This window comes from Leopardus geoffroyi, chromosome D4 (assembly GCF_018350155.1).
Source record: "Leopardus geoffroyi isolate Oge1 chromosome D4, O.geoffroyi_Oge1_pat1.0, whole genome shotgun sequence".
NCBI classification, from domain to species: Eukaryota; Metazoa; Chordata; class Mammalia; order Carnivora; family Felidae; genus Leopardus; species Leopardus geoffroyi.
This window is the reverse complement of record NC_059342.1, coordinates 92,724,137-92,743,147: the sequence shown is the minus strand read 5'-3', so window position 1 is coordinate 92,743,147 and position 19,011 is coordinate 92,724,137. Positions and strand designations below refer to the sequence as shown.

Here is a 19,011-nt window from a genome sequence, read left to right as displayed (position 1 = left end):
GAGTCCCGCTGGCTTGCTTCCGCCTCTGCTAACTGTATTCGGGGCTGTTGGTTTGCAGCCAGTGGGCAAACTTGCCGAGTGCTCAGTGCTGCCGCGCGGCCGGGCCAGTGGGTAGACAGCCCCGGCGCTCTGACCCCGCGCCCTGAGAGTACCTCGGGGGACTTCGGGGCGCCGCCCGGGCCGGGTTGGGCCCGCCTGCAGTTGCGCCTTCTGCGGGCAGAGCGGGGGTGGGGGCGCCACCCTCGGAGTGCGGGGCGTCTCGGAAGATGAGGAGGAGTCCGCGGGAACCGAGGAGCGTACCTTCCCCCTGGTGGACGGAGCAGGCAGAGCTTCCGGCCCCGGCACAGGTGGAAGGAACCGATGGGACAGCCAGCGTCCCGGGAACCCACCCGCCAGGACCCGGGGCCGCCTGGCGCTGGAACTCCAGACGCAGAGCTAGATGCCCAACAAATTTAAGCCCTTCACCAGGGAATGCCCCAAACGTACTGTAGGAGCCTGTCTGTGCGCCACGCTCCTTTATCCAGACCGTCCTCCTGGCCACCCGCCCCCAGCCCCTTCTCCCGACCTTGCGGAGGTGGTACAGGTCTGCGCGGGATGAAGGGCAGGATCAGGAGTAGGTGGAGCGCACCTGAGGGTCACTCCGGAGGCGTGCTCTGGCCCAGCCTGGCCTGCGGGCAGAGGGAAAGTACACCAGGCTGGTGGTGATCTGCCACCCACATCCCCCACCCCCTTAAAACACGGAGCCTGCAAGCATCCTCCCGCCAAGCCCCATTCCTGCTCTCTGTAGCTTTCCCAGGCTGTTGTGGGCACACCCAGAAGAAAATGGGGTCCTAGCACTTGCCCGCTAGACCGGCCTGTCTAAAGTCTGCTCCGACCACAGAGCCCGGTACCCACTTCTCACCAACAGGCAGGAACGGGAGGTGACGGGTGAGGAGCAGGGTGTCTTCGGCAGGGACTTCTGCAAAGCTCTTACCCGTGGCCAAGATCGGAGGGTCTAGCAGTTCAAACGTTATTCAAAAATTCAACCACGTGACCGAAGAATGCCCCAACACTAGAATCCAGCGTGTCCAACTCCGAAACACCCGGCTGTGACGCACATCTAGCGGGCCGGCCACCTTGGTCAGGCCCGGCAGCAGTGATCGGGGTCTACCCTTGACCCCACAGGCCACGGGACTAACGCTTAATTTGTCAGCACAAATCACCCATTACGACAAGACGCATGCCCTAAAGTCAAGAGAACGGTACTAGGTAAAGAAGCGGTTAAATTGGAAAAAAAAAAAGGGACAGTTCATGTGAGTTTTACGGTTTATTAAATAGGAAAGCGGTCCATCTGAACAGGAGAAGAAAAGGAAATTTATTTTAAAAAATAACATCTAGAGAAAAATGGCCAAAAAGGCGTATGGTGCCCCCCCCCCTACATTGGAAAGCAGCTAGAAAAGCACCCCGGGAGACCTCGTGCTGACCCAGGAAGGCTGCGCACACAGTCTCAATCCCTGAATTCCAAACTTCGTTGTACAAGATGCCACTCGAAACGTGTATCAAAACCCTCCAGCCGAAGCAGCTTTTCAAATCCGAAGGCCCACAGATGCGTTTAGATGGCCGCACCCAGTGGTGCGCCTGTGTGACCTGGGACCCCGCGGGAGGACAGCAGCCAGGCTCAGGTCTCCGACTGCACGAGCCGCCCGTGAGGCCCCAGGAGGGGACTCTGAGCCAGCCGGGGCACCAAGTGAGGTCACAGAGGCATTAGGGCCTTGGGAGGCGAGCACGGAGCCACGGCTCACCTTACTCCCTCTCCTTACGGAATCAAGGACGATCGATTGAACTTATCTTACGATCGACATTCTGGAATGACGACGGAAAACACTTATTACAGAACTGCCGTTTTCATGTTTAGTAACTTCAAAAGATCACTGGCTTTCACAGAAACGTCTTCCGATAGAGCATCAGTCCACCAAGTAGCAGGAGCTCGCCAGGAAGGGTCGCATAGAAACCAGGTGCAGCTCTCCCACGCGGGGGGCTCCTCACTGCAGCTGGCTGTTGGGCTGTTTAGGTCACGAAATTAGCGGCACGGTGAGTATTTTTACTACGGCCGAGGGCGACGTACTTAAAGACACAACGGCATTTTCCAACCCGGCGAGCGGCGGCGTCCGGACGTAAGCAGGGCTGCGACCTGGAAGCACCTCAGAGTTCTCAAGACTCCTCTTCCTCATCTTGAATTTCGGAAATTCTGTCTATGGATTTAAGGATTTCGGCCACAAGATTCAACGTTTCAGCTCCAGAAACCAGCTGCCTGAAACGGAAACGTGGATGTTACCCTCCGCTACCACGGCTGGGCAACGTCAGAAGCAACAAAGCAAAGTTCCAGAGTGAAAAGCAGGCTTTGGGTGGGGGCCCCTCTGCCCCAGAGGCGCCCGCGGTGGGCCTGGCCGCCACCACCCTTGTGGAGCTCGGCCCGTGGCACACAGACGGGGACGCGCAGTGGGAGCCACCACGGCGGACCCCTCCCAGGGGCCTCCCAAGAACCTCTTTGGTTCTTAGGACAAGAGGGAAACGCTGTGACTCGTCCCCATTCAGAACTGCGACATTTCGTGACATTTCGTAGGTGAGGGAGGCAGGATTCCTGTCTGACGTCAGTGCCCAGGTGAACACAGCTATTGCCGTGCAGACACTCCAGAGCCCGCCGGTTGGGTACGCATCGAGTGGCCTCGGGGTTAATAGGACCGTCAGGCGCACTTCTGTTCCCAGAGCCCCGTCCACTGCTCGGGGTGCGGTCATGGCTTGAAACCCTGCGCTAAGGGACTCCGCCTCCCCGGGGTCACCGCCTCACCCCCGCCTGTGCCGAGGCGCCCTCAGCTCCCCAGCGCTCACTTTATGGAGGAGTGGGCGTTGTTCATGACAACGCGAAGGTTCTGCAAGGCCACGTCGGTGTTGTGCTTCACTATTGTCAGGCTGGCACCCTGGCCGGACCGCAAGGCCTCATTCTCGCGCTTGAAGTTAGAGACCTGCGCCTGGAGGGTGGGCGAGAGCGGGAAAGGGCTTTTGCAGCTGCAGAAGAGAGCAGCTGAAAGGCAGTCCAACTAAAACTGACCACGGCACCCTCAGCAGAGGAGGTGGGGGTGGGGGGACAGGGCTAGCCCCCGCAAAGGCCACTCTCTGCTGAGGGGGGCTCTTAGAGGACACGGGCCTGTCCTGTCCTTCAGTCTGTCCTCAGCGCTCCTCCACAGGAATGAGAAATTCGGGTCAGCATCCGTGCTGTCCCAGATGACACAGCAAGTGCCCACGACCCTCTCGGTGAGCAGAAAACACGGGGCCAGAACGACCGGGCTGCTTGTTTCACTTGAGGTGGGGGGGGGGGGGGGGGAAGCCTGCACGTCCCGAATACAGGGGTTCCCGCTGCTGGGGAGGCCCCCCGGATTTGTATCCCTGCCGTTCAATCACCTGCAGCAAGCTTATTTCCTGCTTCAGTTTCAGGATGTGATTTTCCGCCTTTACAGCTCGTTTCTGTTATAAAAACAAAAACAAGGAGGCATCGCTAATGAGCAACGTGGTGAGATGCCCTCACGGGGCGGGGGGGGGAGCTCCAGCTCGCTCTGCCCAGCAGGTGGGCCCATTGTGAGGGACCCCTGCTCACTCCGCGCCTCTGTGGGCTGACAACAGAGGGTCACGCCCGGCGCGTCACAATGCCCCCCGCCCCGGCCCCTCGTACTGTCATCAGCTCCAGGTTCTGCTCCACCTGCTGGACCACTGACTCCAGGTCTCGGTAGTCGCTCTCCTCCTTGATCATTTTTGCTTCCAGCTTCCGCTCCAGCGTCCTCACCCTTGTGAGACAGAAGACCAAGTCACTGCCAACTCACGCATCCGGCTCTCAGAATGCGTCCGAGAGGCAGTTAGGTCGGGCGGGTTAGCTGAAAACCCCGAGAGCCCGCTGCCTCGGCGGGAGCCCCAGAGAGCGTCCCGAGCTGGCTCTCGATCACCAGTTCGGCTGTTCTTATCAAGGGTGCCCGGTTTGGGTCTAACGTTCAAAATAAACTTTCGTGCAGAACCAGACACGTGTCTGAGGCGGAGGACCTGCACGTGACGAAGGCTAGACTCGGTTCAACTCTGATCGCTTCGTTACCGATTTACAACGGATTCGGGTGTTAGCAGGCATTTTGAATTGCGGTCCTAACTGAGAGCTTACATACATTTCTGTTTGAGTTTCAGAGAAGCTCTGAACCTCAGTCAGCTTTCTTCTCAGCTTAGAATTTTCATCTTTCAGCTGCAGAGAAAGAAAACCCTCGTTAGAAACTCGGAGTCGTGGTGTCTCGCTCAAAAGGGGTCTGCGTCTCTGTGATTTGGTTCTAGAACTCCCTGATGAGCAGAAACGTTCTAGGCAGTCAGCCTCCCGTCCGCTCACGAAGGAAAAACACAGACGGCAGTGTCTCCTCCGGAAGGCCTCCGGTTACGGACGCCGACTGCGCTCGCGACTCTTTTTTAGGGGATGATCCTCTTTAAGAAACCTCCTCTAGTCAGAGCACGGCGAGGTGTCCCTGAGCTGCCGCCGGGAGGGGACCCTTTCCTGACGGGAGGCCCTCGGAGGGCCTGAGCCAGACCACACCGCACCGCCCTCCACAGTGCTCTTCAGGTGGCACATCACACACGGGATCGGTCAACACGGGGGACCGGCGCACAGGGACTCTAGCAGACGGCCGCACCACAGACGGTCTTGTCCTCGGAGCCAAAACCCCAGGAGCCTCGGGGTCCTCTGCGAGCGCGCTGCTCACGCACGGGTGCCGGCCAGGGAGCCGCCGTGGGGCCCCCTCACTTACTGCTTCGTAGCTTATCTGCAGCGTCCGCAGGTGCCTGTCTCCCAGAGACTCTCCGGGAGCCGCGAAGTCTGCGCTGGGGCTCCCCGCCGGAGAGGCGCGGGAGTCAGAGTCACTCAGCGTCCACGGGGGCAGGGTCTCGGGCCCCACCAGCTCCGACGGGGTGGAGAAGAAGGAGACATACGTGCTGCAGGGCGACGTGCTGGCGGCGCCTCCCAAGGAGTGGGTCTGCTCCACGCTGGACGGCAAGTAGGCCCCGTTCCACCCCTCGTCCTCGTCCTCGTCCTCGTCCAGAAGGTCGCCAGCCCCCGTAGGGTCTTCGAAAAACGGCTGCTGATATTCCAGGCCATACCCCACGGTCTGGGGGGTTGGGGAGTTGCGGCCAAGTCCCAGTGGGTGCCTCGTGGGTTCCTAAGGATGACAGCCAGACGCACAGCTCAGACTCAGAAGCCACTGGAGGCCGGTCTTCCGAGGGGCGCCTGACAGTGGAACGAGAGGCCCACCCGCCTCCCAGGAGAGAGGAGAGCCAGAAAGGGTCCCACCGGCGTTGGCTGTGGGCTCCCTTTGTGCCGCCCCCCGCCCCCGGATCCTGCAGTGTCCCCCACATCGGGAGATGGATGTCCTCCAGACGTTTCTCTGTGTACAGTCGTTGCAGACGACGCCTCGGTTTACCTTTGAATAAACCCTGTTGTTGGCGGTGTCTTCTCCCGACAGGCCGAGGTTCTTGGTTTTCAGAAACTCTTTGAAGGAGAACGGATTGGCCTCTGCAAGATCTTCAAGCTTGTCATCTGCAACGGTAACGCACGTCACAAATCCAGAAAGTCTCCCAAGGCTCGTTAAAAGGGAGCTTCCCTGTTAGTTTCTTTCCAGAACACGGCCACATCTAAAATCAGGACTGCCACCCTCATCACCCCACCAGAACTCAGCGAATGCTAAGAAATGAGAAAGCTAGCCAAGAAAGCAGACCTGCGTCCACATTCTGAGTTCTCTTTCCCCCTGGTCCCTGCACCTTACTGCCCACGGCAATCACCTGGTGGTCTTTACAAGGACAACTCACCTCCATCCCCACACAGCCGAGTTAGCTGGCCTGGGGCACGACCTGCGCCGGGGGCCATCAGTTCCAAAGGTGCAGCCAAATTGGGGGTCACTGCCCCCCACCCCTTCCCCTGCTCACTCATCCCCTCTTCCCTGCTCTCTTCTCGGCCTCCCTCTTGCTCTCCTGGCCCCTAACCAGCCACCCTGTGACCCTTTCAGTCCACGATCATCAGAGCCCAGGTGCCAACTTTGCGTGATGCTGACTCCTGTTGCCCCTTGCTGCCTCTTCAGACCCCTTTAGCGTGACTCCCCACGTCTGTCATCCTGCATGTCCCGGCTTCCCCTGTCCTTGTACCCTCTTTCCTTCTACCCTAGGATCACGATGGACTCTGTAGGTCTCTACCCCCACCTGGTCTTTCAGACTCCAGGCACAAAGTTATATGCTGTCAAATGGACAACTCGTCATTGACCGCGTGCTTGGCGTTTTGTGTCGGGCAGAGAGAAAAACAAAGGATCTTGTCTAACTACCCTACCTCCAAAATGTGTCTCCTGGGCTCCTGGCGGACCTTGCTTAGTGCATTTCCCCTTCCCGTAGCCAAAATCTGCAAAGAGATGTCATCACCCTACTGTGGTCACCTTTGTGACAGCTTTTTTTTTCAACACGGGGTCTCTACCACAGTGATTCTCACAGCGTGGGTAACTTTTGAAACACAAGCCCCCAGGCTCCTGCCCGCGGCAGAACTTCTGTGGGCCCTGACATCTGTGTTTCAGAAAAAGCTTCCGGTAGGCTCTGATGAGCAGTGTGGCTGCGCACGTCCACCGTCCGCGGTGTCTTCTGAATCCTCTCGTGGGTGGCCACTCCTCTCTGAGACCCCGATGGAAGCACCTGAACTCTCACCACTCACCCCAGCCAACAGGCAGCGGAACTGCTTGGGGGAGAACGAGGCCACTGCCCTTAATGGACGAAGGCATCCTGGCCTTGCGCCCCACCACCTGGAAGGAGGAGATGGCTTGCAGTGCTCCCGCTAGGCATACCTCTCTTTCAGCACTTACCACCATCCTACATTGGAAGTGTCTGTGTTGGGGGGGTGGGGGGGCTCCCCAAGGCCAGACTGCAAGCTCCTAGCTGGCGGGGGCCGCTCGGCACTTGCGTGTCCCAGGGGCCGGTGCACGGTGGCACTGAGTGCCCCCTCGCTGGGTCGAGGGCAGAGCTAATGCTAACGTGGCGCCGGCTCGGGGTCCCTGAGGCTTGTCTCTCACCTGTGTCTCCCACGGAAGCTAGCACCGGACTGGGCACATAGCACATAAACGTCGGCCGAATGCCGAAGAAGTGGGAGTCCAGGTCCCTGCCATGGGGGCGCTCACAGTCTAGCTGGGGGAGACAAGACCGGCGCTCACAGAACGCAGGAGCTGCAATAACATCAACAAGACCGATTGGCCGCGCGCTCTGCGCCGCCCGCCTCACCTGGAGCCCGTCCCGGCGGGTCGGGGGCGGCCCCGGGGCCCGGCGGGCTCGGCCCCGCCGTCCCGCCCGGCCGCTCACCGTCCGGAATGACGAGGCTCCGGGCTCGCGACAGCGGGGGGACGCCAGGGCGGCGCGCGTAGCCGGCCATCGTCGCGGGCCCGGCGGCGCCGGCCCACCCTAACCCGGCAGCGGGGGCTCCATGGCCCCGGCTCCGCCCCGGCCGCGGCCCGAGTCCCCCGCCCCCGTCGCCCGCCGCCCGGCCGCCGCTCCCAGCCTCTCGCAGCGGCTTCCGCTCCCGGCACCGGAAGCGCGCTCCCGAACGTCGGGGGCCGGCGCCGCAGGGGCGGGGCGGCGGGGGCGGGGTCGGAAGTGACGACAGAAGCAGGGGGCGGAGACTTAAGATGGCCGCTATGGCGCTGGCGGCGGCGCGGCTGCTGCTGGTGCGCGGCTCGGGCTCGTGGCGCCGCTCGCGGCTGAGGTGAGCCGGGGACGCGCCGGGGGTCAGCGGGGGACCCGGGGCGGCTCGCGTCTGTCCGGACGCTCTGCCTCTGGCTCCCCCACGCCCAGGCGCCGCGCCGAGGGTTCGGGCTCGGGCTTCGGGAGCCTGGCTTCGTCTCCGAGGCGCCGAGGGCCCTTCCCTGCCTGGGGCCCCAGCTCCGGGCCCCGAGACCCATCCGCCTGCCCTCTCCCGGGCCGCTGGGTCCTCTCTCGCCTTCTCCCGGGCCGACGGGGCCTCTCGGAGGCCACGTGTCATCTCCGCCCCGGCCCCCGTCCCACCGCGGGGGGGGCCCTTGTGAGGCCGAGCCCGCAGGGCCTCCGTGCCCCAGATCGCTGTGCTGTGTCCCCTCGCCTGCAGACAGCGCGCTTTTCCCGTCCCCGCAGCCTTCCCGCTTTCCTGGCCGCCAGCACGTCCACTCGGGCCACAGTCGGTGGCGGCCCCTGGCTGTACGCCGCAGCGTGCCGGGCGGAGATAGCGGGCGCAGGCAGGAGCGCGGGCCGCGTAGGAGCCGCGGTGTGAACGCTTAAAAGAAGTCAAGCAGTGGGATCTGACTTCCCATAGCGTGCGGAGGGGTCGCCTTGGGAGGAGGCGGCATTGAAGCCAAGAGGGGAGGCACGGGAGGAGGGTCAGGCCCCGGCCAGGCGGGAGCAGGAGGAACAGAGGCGTTGGGGTTAAGGAGCCAGGTGTGTGTGTGCTCAGGGCAGCACCCGCAGGCCAGTGTGACTGGGTCCTGGGGGGCGGTGGTGGAGACGGCTTTAAGAGAGGAGTTTGGAGAGAGTTGGAGTCCAGACCACCTGGGGCCCCATGGCAGGGGGTGGGGGGTGGCTTCTATTTAGACTAGGGTGGGGCAGTTGAGGGCCAGAGCGGAGCTCGGTGCTGTAAGAGAGATTTAACCCGGGCCGTCAGGGTGAGGTGCGGTGGTTAATCGTCTGCTCTGTAAGAGATGTTTATAAGAGAGAGCGGTTACGGCCCAAAGAACTGACCAACTGGCCACGGCCCCCTGGGCTGAGCCAGGATTTGTCCCCAGCAGTGGTGTTCCTGCCTGCTCCCGCGTGTCGTCTCTAAGTGCTCACGTAGACGGGACGTGACGGCCGGTCACCACGGGCTCCGCGGTCTCAGGTCTGTAACCGGCCACTCTCTCTGTGTAGGTCCGGAGCTCCCGCACACAGATGCTTCAGTAGTGGCGGGGCCTACCCCGGCACCCCGCTCTCCTCCCCCTTCCCTGGCGTGCCGCAGCCTGTTTTCGCTACGGCTGGCGGACAGGAAAAGTTTGAAACCAGAGTGACCACGCTGGATAACGGGCTTCGCGTGGCGTCCCAGAACAAGTTCGGACAGTTTTGTACGGTGGGAAGTAAGTACCATCGGTGGTGTCGTGGGTGCTTCACTGACCGCTGTGCTTGGTACGCGGTTCGTGCGCTGGATCCGGAGGGGAAAGTACGCTCTAGAATCTGGAAACTGAGTACTCTGAGCGTGAGCCGCCATGTCGGTGCTGGGCCTTCCCCCTTTGTAGCTTCCGAGAACTCTAAACCGTCTCCACCACCAATGCCAAGCGTACGACTCCGTGAGCGTCAGCACGCGTGCAGCTGTGGGTACGTAGCCCGGGGAGTGGACACGCCGTCACCTTCACGTGGTGGCGCCGGCCTGTTTGATCACGCTCAGTTGTAAAGGTTTCTCTTGATCGAATCCCCCCTTCTCAATGCTTGACTTAACTTGTCATTTTTCTTTTTATTGCCAGTTCTTATTAATTCAGGATCAAGATACGAAGCCAAATATCTTAGTGGAATTGCTCACTTTTTGGAAAAATTGGCATTTTCGGTCAGTGTACGATTTGTAATTTTTGAGACTTTGTTTGGGAAGGATCTACCACGTTTTGGGTTTTTTTTTTTAGAACGGTTATTTTAACAAGTGACTGAGTTGATAAGGTGTTGCTGCTAAAAGATGTTTAGATTGGAAGACGATTTGGTTTCACATTTTAAAAGCCAAAATAGGTTTTCTTTTTTAAAACCATACGTTAGAAGTTGTTTTAGATTCTCTTACTTAGGTTCACTTGTTTGTTTCCGCTAGTCGACAGATCGATTTGACAGCAAAGATGAAATTCTGCTTACGCTGGAAAAGCACGGGGGTATCTGTGACTGCCAGACGTCAAGGTACGCCAGCTTATTTTGCAGCCACGAACTGTGGTGGTTATTCTCTGTCAGAGTCCCACTGAAACCCACCTCCTGGAGAAGCTGGGGACGTTGGCGTTGAGAAGGAGCCTGGCCTGGGCAGGGTTGGGTGAGGGATTTGGTGGAGGAAGGACACAGGCGGCAACACTTCTAGCAGAGAGCACACCGGAGAGCCAGGCGGTCCCCGGAGGTTGCTGGCTGGGCCCTGGGGACACAGAGCAGGCCCCGTCCCCAGTGTGCTCCCAGAGCCAGCAGAGGGCTGCACCACAGGTAATGGAAACGAGAGCCAGGAACTGAGACTAGAGGTGGGGGCGTGGGGACAAGCAGGTGACCTGGTCTGGAGTCTGGAAAGGAACGATAGCAAACTTGACATCGGCTGGTCTTGAAAGAGTTTGCCAGACTGAACGAGGGGTGGAGGTGGCCCAGACTCTGGGAACAGCAGGGGGAGAGGCTCAGCCCGGAAGAGGCAGCGGTCTTTTGGGGGACCGGGAGAGGTCTGGTGTGTAGCCAGCACGCGGATGGGGTGCAGGGGCTGTGGACGAGGGCAGGCGGAGTTGGTCTGCCAGACGTGGCTCTGGTCCCCAGCTGCGTAAGGCTGTGCGTCCCCCATGCCGACCCGTCGGTCCGGGCGGCAGACCCTCAGGAAGGGCGTGACGAAGCACACCCCCGTGGCGCAGGTGGTGGGGAGCCCGTGCTCGTGAAAAGGTCCGAGAGCTGGTCCTCGTCCGTCCGGGCTGGGCAGCCGCTTTCGCTCCAACGCGTGCGGGAAGTTGCGCTGGGAGATGGGGCGAACCGAGTGTGTGCTGGTCCTCGGTGCCAGTGGGGAAGGGCCCCCGTTTGGCGTGCACATGTCACGACCCTGACACCGGGTGTCGTTTCTTCCTTCCAGGGACACTACCATGTACGCCGTGTCTGCGGATTCCAAGGGCCTGGACACGGTGGTTGGTTTGCTGGCTGACGTGGTCCTGCACCCCAGGCTCACAGGTGTGCCCTGGGCTGTGTGCGGTGTCTAGGGGGTTGGACGCGGAGGGGGCAGGCGGAAGCCCGGCCCCTGAGGAAGAGCACCGTGGCGCCCCCGTGGTCTCAGCTACCAGTGGGTTGTCACGATTTCCTAGGAAGTGACGCTGGTGGTCAGGGAGGTTCTTGGCGTCTAACACTTTGACACCCCTTTGTGCCTTTGGACGTTTTTAGCGAAGTTGGATTTTTAATTTCCTTCTTCCTTAAGTTTCTATCGATTTACTCGTTTAAGTAACTTTTACGCCCGGCGTGGGACCGAGACTCTCGACGCCGTGGTCAAGAGTCGCGCGCCCCTCTGACGGAGCCAGCGGGGCACCCCTGGGTCTTTCGTTTCTCAAAGGCATTTCAGACAGTCTTTGAAAACTCTGGCTGGTATGCTGCCGGAAGTTTCCACGTCCTGGTCTCCGTCCCCTTCCTTGGCCTGGTGGTAACCAGACTCTGATTCTGGGCCCGAAGGGGGCTACAGTGGGCCGTGCTGACCATTCCAGCTGCCCCGGCTGGGCTCTGGTCACATCAGCCTGGCCTCGTGGTCCAGGACTGCAGTGCTGAGTTAAGAACTTTCCGGTACTTGCTCCGCTAGCTGATGAAACAGCAGCCGCGATGTGGGCCCGTGCCTCTTTTTCCAGTGCCTTCACGTCCAGCGCAGCTTCATCCTCACAGCAGCCCTTTGGGACAGAGCGGTTAGGGGCCTGAGGGCCTCTCATGGGGAGGAAGCTGGGGCTCAGAGCAGGCCCGGGTGACCACCTCATGGCCGAGCCTGGCGAGGCCTGACGCCTCTAGGCCCTGCCCGCCCGGCGCTGTCCCCCTCACTCCCACCCCTGCCCCCCCCAGTCTGCCCCAGGTGAAGGCAGAGGAGGTTGCCAGCATGTCTTTCAGCCAGTCTGGTGGCACGGGCCCAGGGCCATCTCCCTCCTGGCTGGTGGCTGGTGCAGTCTGAGCCTCGTCTGGGTGCTTTGCAGATGAGGAAATCGAGATGGCACGGATGGCTGTCCAGTTTGAGCTGGAGGACCTCAATATGCGGCCTGACCCAGAACCGCTTCTCACAGAGATGATTCACGAGGTAAGATACAAAACTCGCAACGTGCCCTCCTCCGTATCAGTGGCCCTCCTGCCACCAGGGTGGTTGGGAGGGGCCGTCTGCCTTCCTGAGGTCATTCCTACAGGTTCTAGGTGTGGTCAGAACATTCTTAATTCCCAAACCTGCCACTCATGTGAGTTTTTCATTTTGTAATTTTTTTTTTTTTTTTTTTAGCATTTTATCCCTTGTTTTTGAGAAAGTGTGAGTGGGGGAGGGGCAGAGAGGGAGAGAGAGAATCCCAAGCTAGCTCCGTGCTGTCAGCGCAGAGCCTGATGTGGGGCTCGATCCCACGAACTGCGAGATCATGACCTGAGCCGAAATTGGACGCTCAACCAGCTGCGCCACCCAGGCGCCCCTCGTTTTGTCATTCCTACAGTGACAAGATTTTTATCGCTCTGTTTCTAGAGTGAGGCTTTTATTTCATACGGGTTTTTTGAGTTTTCATCCTGGAGAGGTAGATTTTGTGTTTTTTAGAAACACACAGAGCTATTCCTGCCAAACCAAGCAAAGCACCCACGGGCTCTTCCTGCCACAGCTGGGGTCACGGCAGGCCCAGCGCAAGCGGGGGACACCTGGCCGTGGCCTTCTTGGTCACCTGTGTTTCTCCCCTCCTTTGTTAGGCTGCTTATCGGGAAAACACGGTTGGCCTCCACCGTTTCTGCCCCACAGAAAACATAGCGAAGATGGACCGAGAAGTGCTTCACTCCTACCTGAGGAACTATTACACCCCTGACCGCATGGTGCTGGCTGGGGTTGGGGTGGAGCACGAGCATCTGGTGGAATGTGCCAGAAAGTACCTGCTGGGAACCCAGCCGGCCTGGGGATGTGAGAAGGCTGTGGACGTCGACAGATCGGTGGCCCAGTACACGGGGGGGGTTGTCAAGGTAAAGCCGTGACGGAAAAGAGCCCGTGACCTTGGGTTGTGTGTGCCTTTTCTGACTTGGGTTTTGGCACGTTGTCGGCTGGAGCCTGTGGGTGTTACAGTCAGCCGTAAGCCCGTGGCTTTGCCTTTACTACGCACTCTGGGGCCTGAGCGTGACGTGCGTTCCTCGGTTAAAGCTGAGAGTTTGGTACAGACGGGAGGCGAAGGATAGTTCTTGTCTCTAGAGAGTTTTCTGGTGCTCGTGTGGGATTTCTGTGACTGTTTTTAAGCCGCTCCGACCTGAGGGGTGGCTGAGGCCTCCTTGTTTTCCACGTGGGTACACTGCTCACCCTTCTTGGTTACAGCTGGAGAGAGATATGTCCAACGTCAGTCTGGGCCCTGCCCCGTTCCCCGAGCTCACGCACATCATGATAGGGCTGGAGAGCTGTTCCTTCTTGGTGAGTGCCAGTGGGGCCCCGTGCGGCGTGGAGTTGGGCGTCCCCTCGCGGCTCAGCTCGGCCCTCCCGTCTCTCGCAGGAGGACGATTTCATCCCCTTCGCCGTGCTGAACATGATGATGGGGGGCGGCGGCTCCTTTTCGGCTGGCGGGCCCGGCAAGGGTATGTTCACCAGGCTCTACCTCCACGTGCTCAACAGGTGGGTTGGGTCCCTCTCACCTGGCTGTCCCCAAGGTTGGCAGGCCCAGCTGAGGGTGCTTCTGGACCGTGACGCCGCCTTCCGGGTGTCCCCTCGTCCGCGCTCCTCACAGGCACCACTGGATGTACAACGCAACCTCGTACCACCACAGCTACGAGGACACGGGCCTCCTGTGCGTCCACGCCAGCGCCGACCCCAGACAGGTGAGGGCCAGCCCCGAATGCGGTGGCCTCTGCTTCCTGTGCAGGTCACGTCCCCGCATACAGAGCTGGTCTCTGGGAGCACAGATGTCACCACCTGAGTTAGAAGAAACGGGCTGTCACGTCCTGATCACACTCCTCTTCGTCTCCACGCTCTCTCTTAAAGGTTCGAGAAATGGTGGAGATCATCACGAAGGAGTTCATTTTAATGGCTGGAACCGTGGATGTGGTAAGTGTGGCACAGAGCCACCTGCAAACGTCCCCGCGGTGTTGGCGGGTTAGAGAACACAGTGTGGGGTGACTGGCGGTGGGCCCATCCTCTGTGCCCCCAACATCCCGGCCAGAGCAGTGCAGCCCCCCGGAGTGACCCAGGTCTGCAGCTGAGCTCCTCCCCTCCTCCCTGCCCTCAGCACCCAGTCTGTTTGCATCTGACGGGCCCCGGGTCCTTCTTAAGCTCTACCGGAAAGAATAGCGCAGGGCAGTCTTTTCCTTTTAACGTTTATTCATCTTGAGGGAGAAAGCGTGCAAGATGGGAGGGGCAGAGAGGGAGAGAGAGAATCCCAAGCAGGATCCACGCTGTTAGCATGGGGCCCAACACAGGGCTTGAACTCACGAACCGTGAGATCACAACCTGAGCCAAAACCAAGAGTCAGACGCTTAACTGATGGAGGCTCCCAGGTGCTCCAGGAAAAGGAATATTATTTTAAAAATAATATATTGGGATGCCTGGGTGGCTCAATTGGTTGAGCTCTGACTTCGGCTCCGGTCATGCCCTCAGGCTCGTGGGTTCAAGCCCCACATCGGGCTCTGTGCTGACAGCTCAGAGCCTGCTTAGGATTTTCTCTCTCCCTCAGTCTCTGGCCCTCCCTGGCTTATTCTCTCTCTCTTTCTTTTTTTTTTTTTTTTTTTTTTTTAAATTTTTTTTTCAACGTTTATTTATTTTTGGGACAGAGAGAGACAGAGCATGAACGGGGGAGGGGCAGAGAGAGAGGGAGACACAGAATCGGAAACGGGCTCCAGGCTCTGAGCCATCAGCCCAGAGCCTGACGCGGGGCTCGAACTCCCGGACCGCGAGATCGTGACCTGGCTGAAGTCGGACGCTTAACCGACTGCGCCACCCAGGCGCCCCTTCTCTCTCTCTTTCAAAAATAAATATTTAAAAAAAAATAAATAAAAATAGGGGTGCCTGTGTGGCTCAGTCGGCTAAGCATCCGACTTTGGCTCAGGTCATGATCTCATGGTTTGTGAGTTTGAGCCCCCATCTGGCTCTGTGCTGACAGCTTGGAGCCTGGAGCCTGCCTTGGATTCTGTGTCTCCCTTTCTGTCTCTGCCCGTCCCCTGCTTGCGTGCGTGTTCTTTCCCTTTCAAAAATAAACATTAAATGAAAATAAAAATACCATATTTGTGGCACCTGGGTGGCTCAGTTAGGTGTCTGATTCTCGGTTTTGGCCCAGTTCATGATCCCACAGTTGTGGGTTTGAGCCCCACACTGGGACATGTGCTGTCAGCACAGAGCCTGCTTGGGATTCTCTCTCTGCCCCTCTCCTGCTTGTGCTCTCTCAAAATAAACAAACAAAAAAAGTTTTTAAAGATAACATACTAAAAGTCCGCGTCGGTGGCTCTGTTAGCGGTCTGCTAGGAAGTACTTCCCGCCAACGTGAAGCTAACTTGAGGTAGGTTTTATCTGCCTGGAGTTGCAAACATAGAAAGCGCTCATCTCAGATCGGAGATTATTTTCCTCCAGCAACGATGCGGACTCTCAGCGGCCAGTGTCGTCCAGCAGGCGTGCACGCTGTTCGGCGTCCGGCAGCTTTGTGTCGGTCGGGTGCCATCTCTCACCCGGCCGCTCTCCGTGCCCCCCGTTTCTGAACGCAACTCGTGGGAGTCCCATAGTTGCAAATTTCATGCCTGGTCAGAGAGGCTCATGGCACAGACTTGGCACACGGAGCTGGTTCCCTCCGAGTTCCTCAGGGAGCGTGGGGAGCCCGGTTGCCTGGGCCCTGCACCTGGCGTCTGGGTGGAGCCCCAGACTGTCGAATTTGTCTTCCTGGTGACGTGGACGTGGCTGGGCAACAGCGTGTGAGTTGCCGGGAACTGAACCGTGTGGCTTGGTGGTCGGACCCCCAGGTGGAGCTGGAGCGGGCCAAGACCCAGCTGATGTCCATGCTCATGATGAACCTGGAGTCCAGGCCTGTGATCTTCGAGGACGTGGGGAGGCAGGTGCTGGCGACCCGTTCCAGAAAGCTGCCCCATGAGCTGTGCGCGCTCATCCGTGAGTACCGTGCTGGCGGGCGGGCCCAGACCCGGCTCCCTCCCTTCCCTCCCAGAGGCCGGCCAGCCGGAGGAGGTGTGATGCCTGCGGGCTTTCGTCTGTGCCAGCCCTACTTCGTGTCCCTGAGTACTGACCCCTGCGCCCCCAAGTTTTCACCATTTTCCCTACCGCTCTGGGTTTTTACGCGGATTCGCTGAGATAATGGACGGAAATGCTCCGCTCGGGGCTCGAACGGTGTTGCCCTTCATGGTGTTGTGGCAGGTGTCTTGGCCGCAGGTTTCCATGGCCTCCCGTGAGTGACCTTCAGGAAGTCCTTGAATTTCCTCTAAGTGTCAGAGTGTTACTTGTTTGTGGCCCTTTGGGGGACAAGCTTATTTTCTCTGTCGCAGGTCCTCAGAGTATCTGTGACACCCCCCCCCCCCCCCCGTGCTGTCCTGTGGTGACGTTTGTTACCTCGCTGCTCTGGCACTCGCACCCTCCCTGGGGGCCCCCTCAGACCCTGGGGCGCGCAGTACCCAGTCTCCCCTAGGCCTCATCCTCTGGAGCACAGTCCAGCTGCCCATGCCTGGTGTTCCCAGGCAGGCTGAGCTTCCGGGCCCTCAGAAGGCGGGCCCCTGTGTGTGGCCGTTCCCTCCCCCCCAAGCCCTAGGGGTTCTTTGTTTTTTCCTTCCCTGCAGGCTCTCCGTGTGGGTAGCTCTGCAGGTGAGCTTTTCCATTGAGATGCATCTGGGCAGGTGTGCATTCCCGCATTTGAAAATAACTTGTAACCTCTGGTACATCCCCACTTACTGGGAAAATTTGTCACTTCACCCGGAGTCACCCTGAATTCTACACACGCCTGAATCTGGACTCTCTGGAGTCCGCAGCCTGGCCTCGCACCCCTCAGTCAGGGTAGTGGCTACGGCCACGCGCGGAGAGAGTCCGTGCAGGGCTCGGGCGTTCCCCTGAGGTCTCCCTGTCCCCCGTGCTAGGCAGCGTGAAGCCAGAAGACATCCGGAGAGTTGCCTCCCAGATGCTCCGCAGGAAGCCCGCGGTGGCCGCCCTGGGCGACTTGAGCAACCTGCCGGCCTACGAGCACATCCAGGCGGCGCTGGCCAGCGGGGACGGGCGCTTGCCCAGGACGTACCGGCTGTTCCGCTAGAGGCCGTCGCGGTGCGGCCCGATGCGGGCTGTGGACGGAGCCCGTGTTCGTCCGTGGGTTTTGGGTGTGAATTTAGTGCAAAGATTCATAAAAGGTGCAAACCGGGGGACTCTTCTCTTAAACTCGATCAGATTTAATGTCGCCGAGCACAGCTCTGCGTCCGTTTCTTCAGGACGGGTAGATCGGGCAGCGGAATAAAGGTCTGTCTGTGTCGCCGCGGCTGGGAACCAGGCGAAGCGGAAGACCGCCGGGGGCCGGCTGCCGCGGGGAGGCCAGGTGGGCACCCTGCCCCGTCCCGCGTTCCCAGAGGCGAGCGGCCTCGAGTCGGTGTCGGAGCGACTCCCGGGGTCTGCCGCGGGGCGTGCTCCTCGGCGCGGCGCTTTCCTTCACCCTCGGTAAGGATGGGGTGGCGAGAGGCCAGGCTCAACCGGCGGCGTCCGGTGACTGGAAGAGCGTCCCGATTCCCGACGGCACGGCACGAGTGTCGGCGCCCTGGAGGGAGGTGGGGTTTCCTCGAATCGCCGGCCCGTGTGAAGAGCCAGAGCCGCGAGGCCGGGGAGCGTTCGGTTCCGCGGATGCGCGTGGACGCGTCAGGAGAGTCGCCCGGCCAGGTGACCCTGGTAATACAGGGTGGCGTTGTGCTTCTCCGACGGGTACGCACACGGAGCCCCTGGGCCCCTTGGGGCCCCGCCCTCCCAGCCTCTGGGGCACAGAGGGGAGGGAGGGACGCTTCCCGGAAATCACCCCTCAAACGATCTTTGGTCACTTAACCTGCTTCTTTTTGCCGGAGCCCATCCTCCGCTTTTGATGCCTTCCCTGCGCACTTAGTGGCATCAGGGCGGGTGTGTTTACCCGCTGGGGTGGAGCCCGGGGGGCCACGGTCCTTGCCTTGCAGACATTCCTGTGGTTACCACCCTGAAGGGGAAGCACAGGGGGGCAGGGGTGGCGGGCGAGGTCAGCCGAGCTTAGCTGGGGGCAGGGCTCACCGAGAGCCCTCAAGGGGCCGGCCGGAGCCCCCACGGGCCGCACTCAGCCTCCAACCGGAGACCACTGCGCCCAGACCCAGGGGTCTGCTCGGAAGCTGGCGCCAACCGGCCTCGCCCCCGAGGGCTCCTTGGCACCGCGCAGCCGCAGCCCGTCCTCTGGCCCGCGCCAGCAGAGCGCGTGTGGGTCAGACAAACTATCCTCACACCGGATTTCTCAATTCTTTATGAAGCTTGCTTTGCAGAGACTGGCCCGTGTCGTTTGAATCTATCTGAATTTTAACCTGGCTCCCAAGTGAAACCCGAGCATCTAAACTCTCCCGGCTGCTCCTAAGTGAATGTCCTGACTCGGGACCCGGACGTTGGCCGACATCCATCCTATCGGCCGGAGACGACGCCTGAGATGATGCGTCACGCTTGCCTCATTTTCAGGACCCCTCACCGCAAAAATCTGTCGGAGGTTTTCAGTTTATTGACTCAAAACTCAACGGCACATTTCTCTGAGCAAAATTTTATCGACAGTGAAGTTTGGTGAAGTCAGGGTGGACGGGCCTCCTCGGTAACCAGAAGTGGGTGTCCCGCACGACGAGTCTGGAAGCCGGTGCTAATAAAGCTGATACCCTCTACTTTGGAAGTGGCTTCGCTTCATCGTGGTTCACGCAGGGCTGAGGTGTTCCTTTCTCCCGGAAAAGCCCCTTTGCAGCCAGCCCGTCTGATGGGGCGGCGGCCGGGGTGGGGGGCAGAGGGCAGAGGGAGGCGGGTGATGCCGGTGCAGCCAGTCGACACTGAACTTCCTGCCTTTGAACTGGACTTGAAACCTTGTTTTCTGGGAA

At 59.9% G+C, this 19,011-nt stretch overlaps 2 protein-coding genes across 4 annotated transcripts; one reads left to right on the top strand and one right to left on the bottom strand.

Moving 5' to 3' along the window:
* Positions 1 to 1,293: 1,293 nt before the first annotated feature.
* Positions 1,294 to 7,570, bottom strand: ENTR1 (endosome associated trafficking regulator 1). Of its 3 annotated transcripts, XM_045467928.1 has the most exons (10): positions 7,384 to 7,570; positions 7,101 to 7,250; positions 6,374 to 6,442; positions 5,478 to 5,593; positions 4,809 to 5,216; positions 4,185 to 4,258; positions 3,707 to 3,818; positions 3,439 to 3,501; positions 2,869 to 3,008; positions 1,294 to 2,290 (listed from the first exon to the last, which is right to left on the bottom strand). In XM_045467928.1, exons 1-10 carry the CDS (start codon positions 7,451 to 7,453, stop codon positions 2,191 to 2,193), a joined length of 1,302 nt encoding a protein of 433 aa, XP_045323884.1. In that variant the 5' UTR covers positions 7,454 to 7,570; the 3' UTR covers positions 1,294 to 2,190. The 3 variants fall into 3 exon arrangements, with proteins under 3 accessions (XP_045323884.1, XP_045323885.1, XP_045323886.1); XM_045467929.1 differs by lacking the exon at positions 7,101 to 7,250 and having other exon boundaries at positions 7,306 to 7,570; XM_045467930.1 differs by lacking the exon at positions 7,101 to 7,250.
* An 87-nt stretch (positions 7,571 to 7,657) lies between these two features.
* PMPCA (peptidase, mitochondrial processing subunit alpha) lies at positions 7,658 to 18,804 on the top strand. Its single transcript, XM_045467924.1, has 13 exons — positions 7,658 to 7,783; positions 8,953 to 9,155; positions 9,540 to 9,619; positions 9,869 to 9,951; positions 10,859 to 10,953; positions 11,946 to 12,046; positions 12,685 to 12,948; positions 13,292 to 13,384; positions 13,464 to 13,582; positions 13,695 to 13,785; positions 13,949 to 14,011; positions 15,910 to 16,054; positions 17,026 to 18,804. The coding sequence occupies exons 1-13, from the start codon at positions 7,707 to 7,709 to the stop codon at positions 17,193 to 17,195; spliced, it is 1,584 nt and encodes a 527-aa protein (XP_045323880.1). The 5' UTR covers positions 7,658 to 7,706; the 3' UTR covers positions 17,196 to 18,804.
* Positions 18,805 to 19,011: the final 207 nt, after the last annotated feature.

Coding starts and splice junctions, on each gene's coding strand:
- PMPCA (XM_045467924.1), top strand. CDS start 7,707: ATGGCCGCTATGGCGCTGGCGGCGGCGCGGCTGCTGCTGGTGCGCGGC. Junction 7,784..8,952: donor TGGCGCCGCTCGCGGCTGAG/GTGAGCCGGGGA, acceptor CTCTCTGTGTAG/GTCCGGAGCTCCCGCACACA. Junction 10,954..11,945: donor CCTGCACCCCAGGCTCACAG/GTGTGCCCTGGG, acceptor GGTGCTTTGCAG/ATGAGGAAATCGAGATGGCA.
- ENTR1 (XM_045467928.1), bottom strand. CDS start 7,453: ATGGCCGGCTACGCGCGCCGCCCTGGCGTCCCCCCGCTGTCGCGAGCC. Junction 5,217..5,477: donor ACAACAGGGTTTATTCAAAG/GTAAACCGAGGC, acceptor TGTCATCCTTAG/GAACCCACGAGGCACCCACT. Junction 2,291..2,868: donor AACGCCCACTCCTCCATAAA/GTGAGCGCTGGG, acceptor TTTCCGTTTCAG/GCAGCTGGTTTCTGGAGCTG.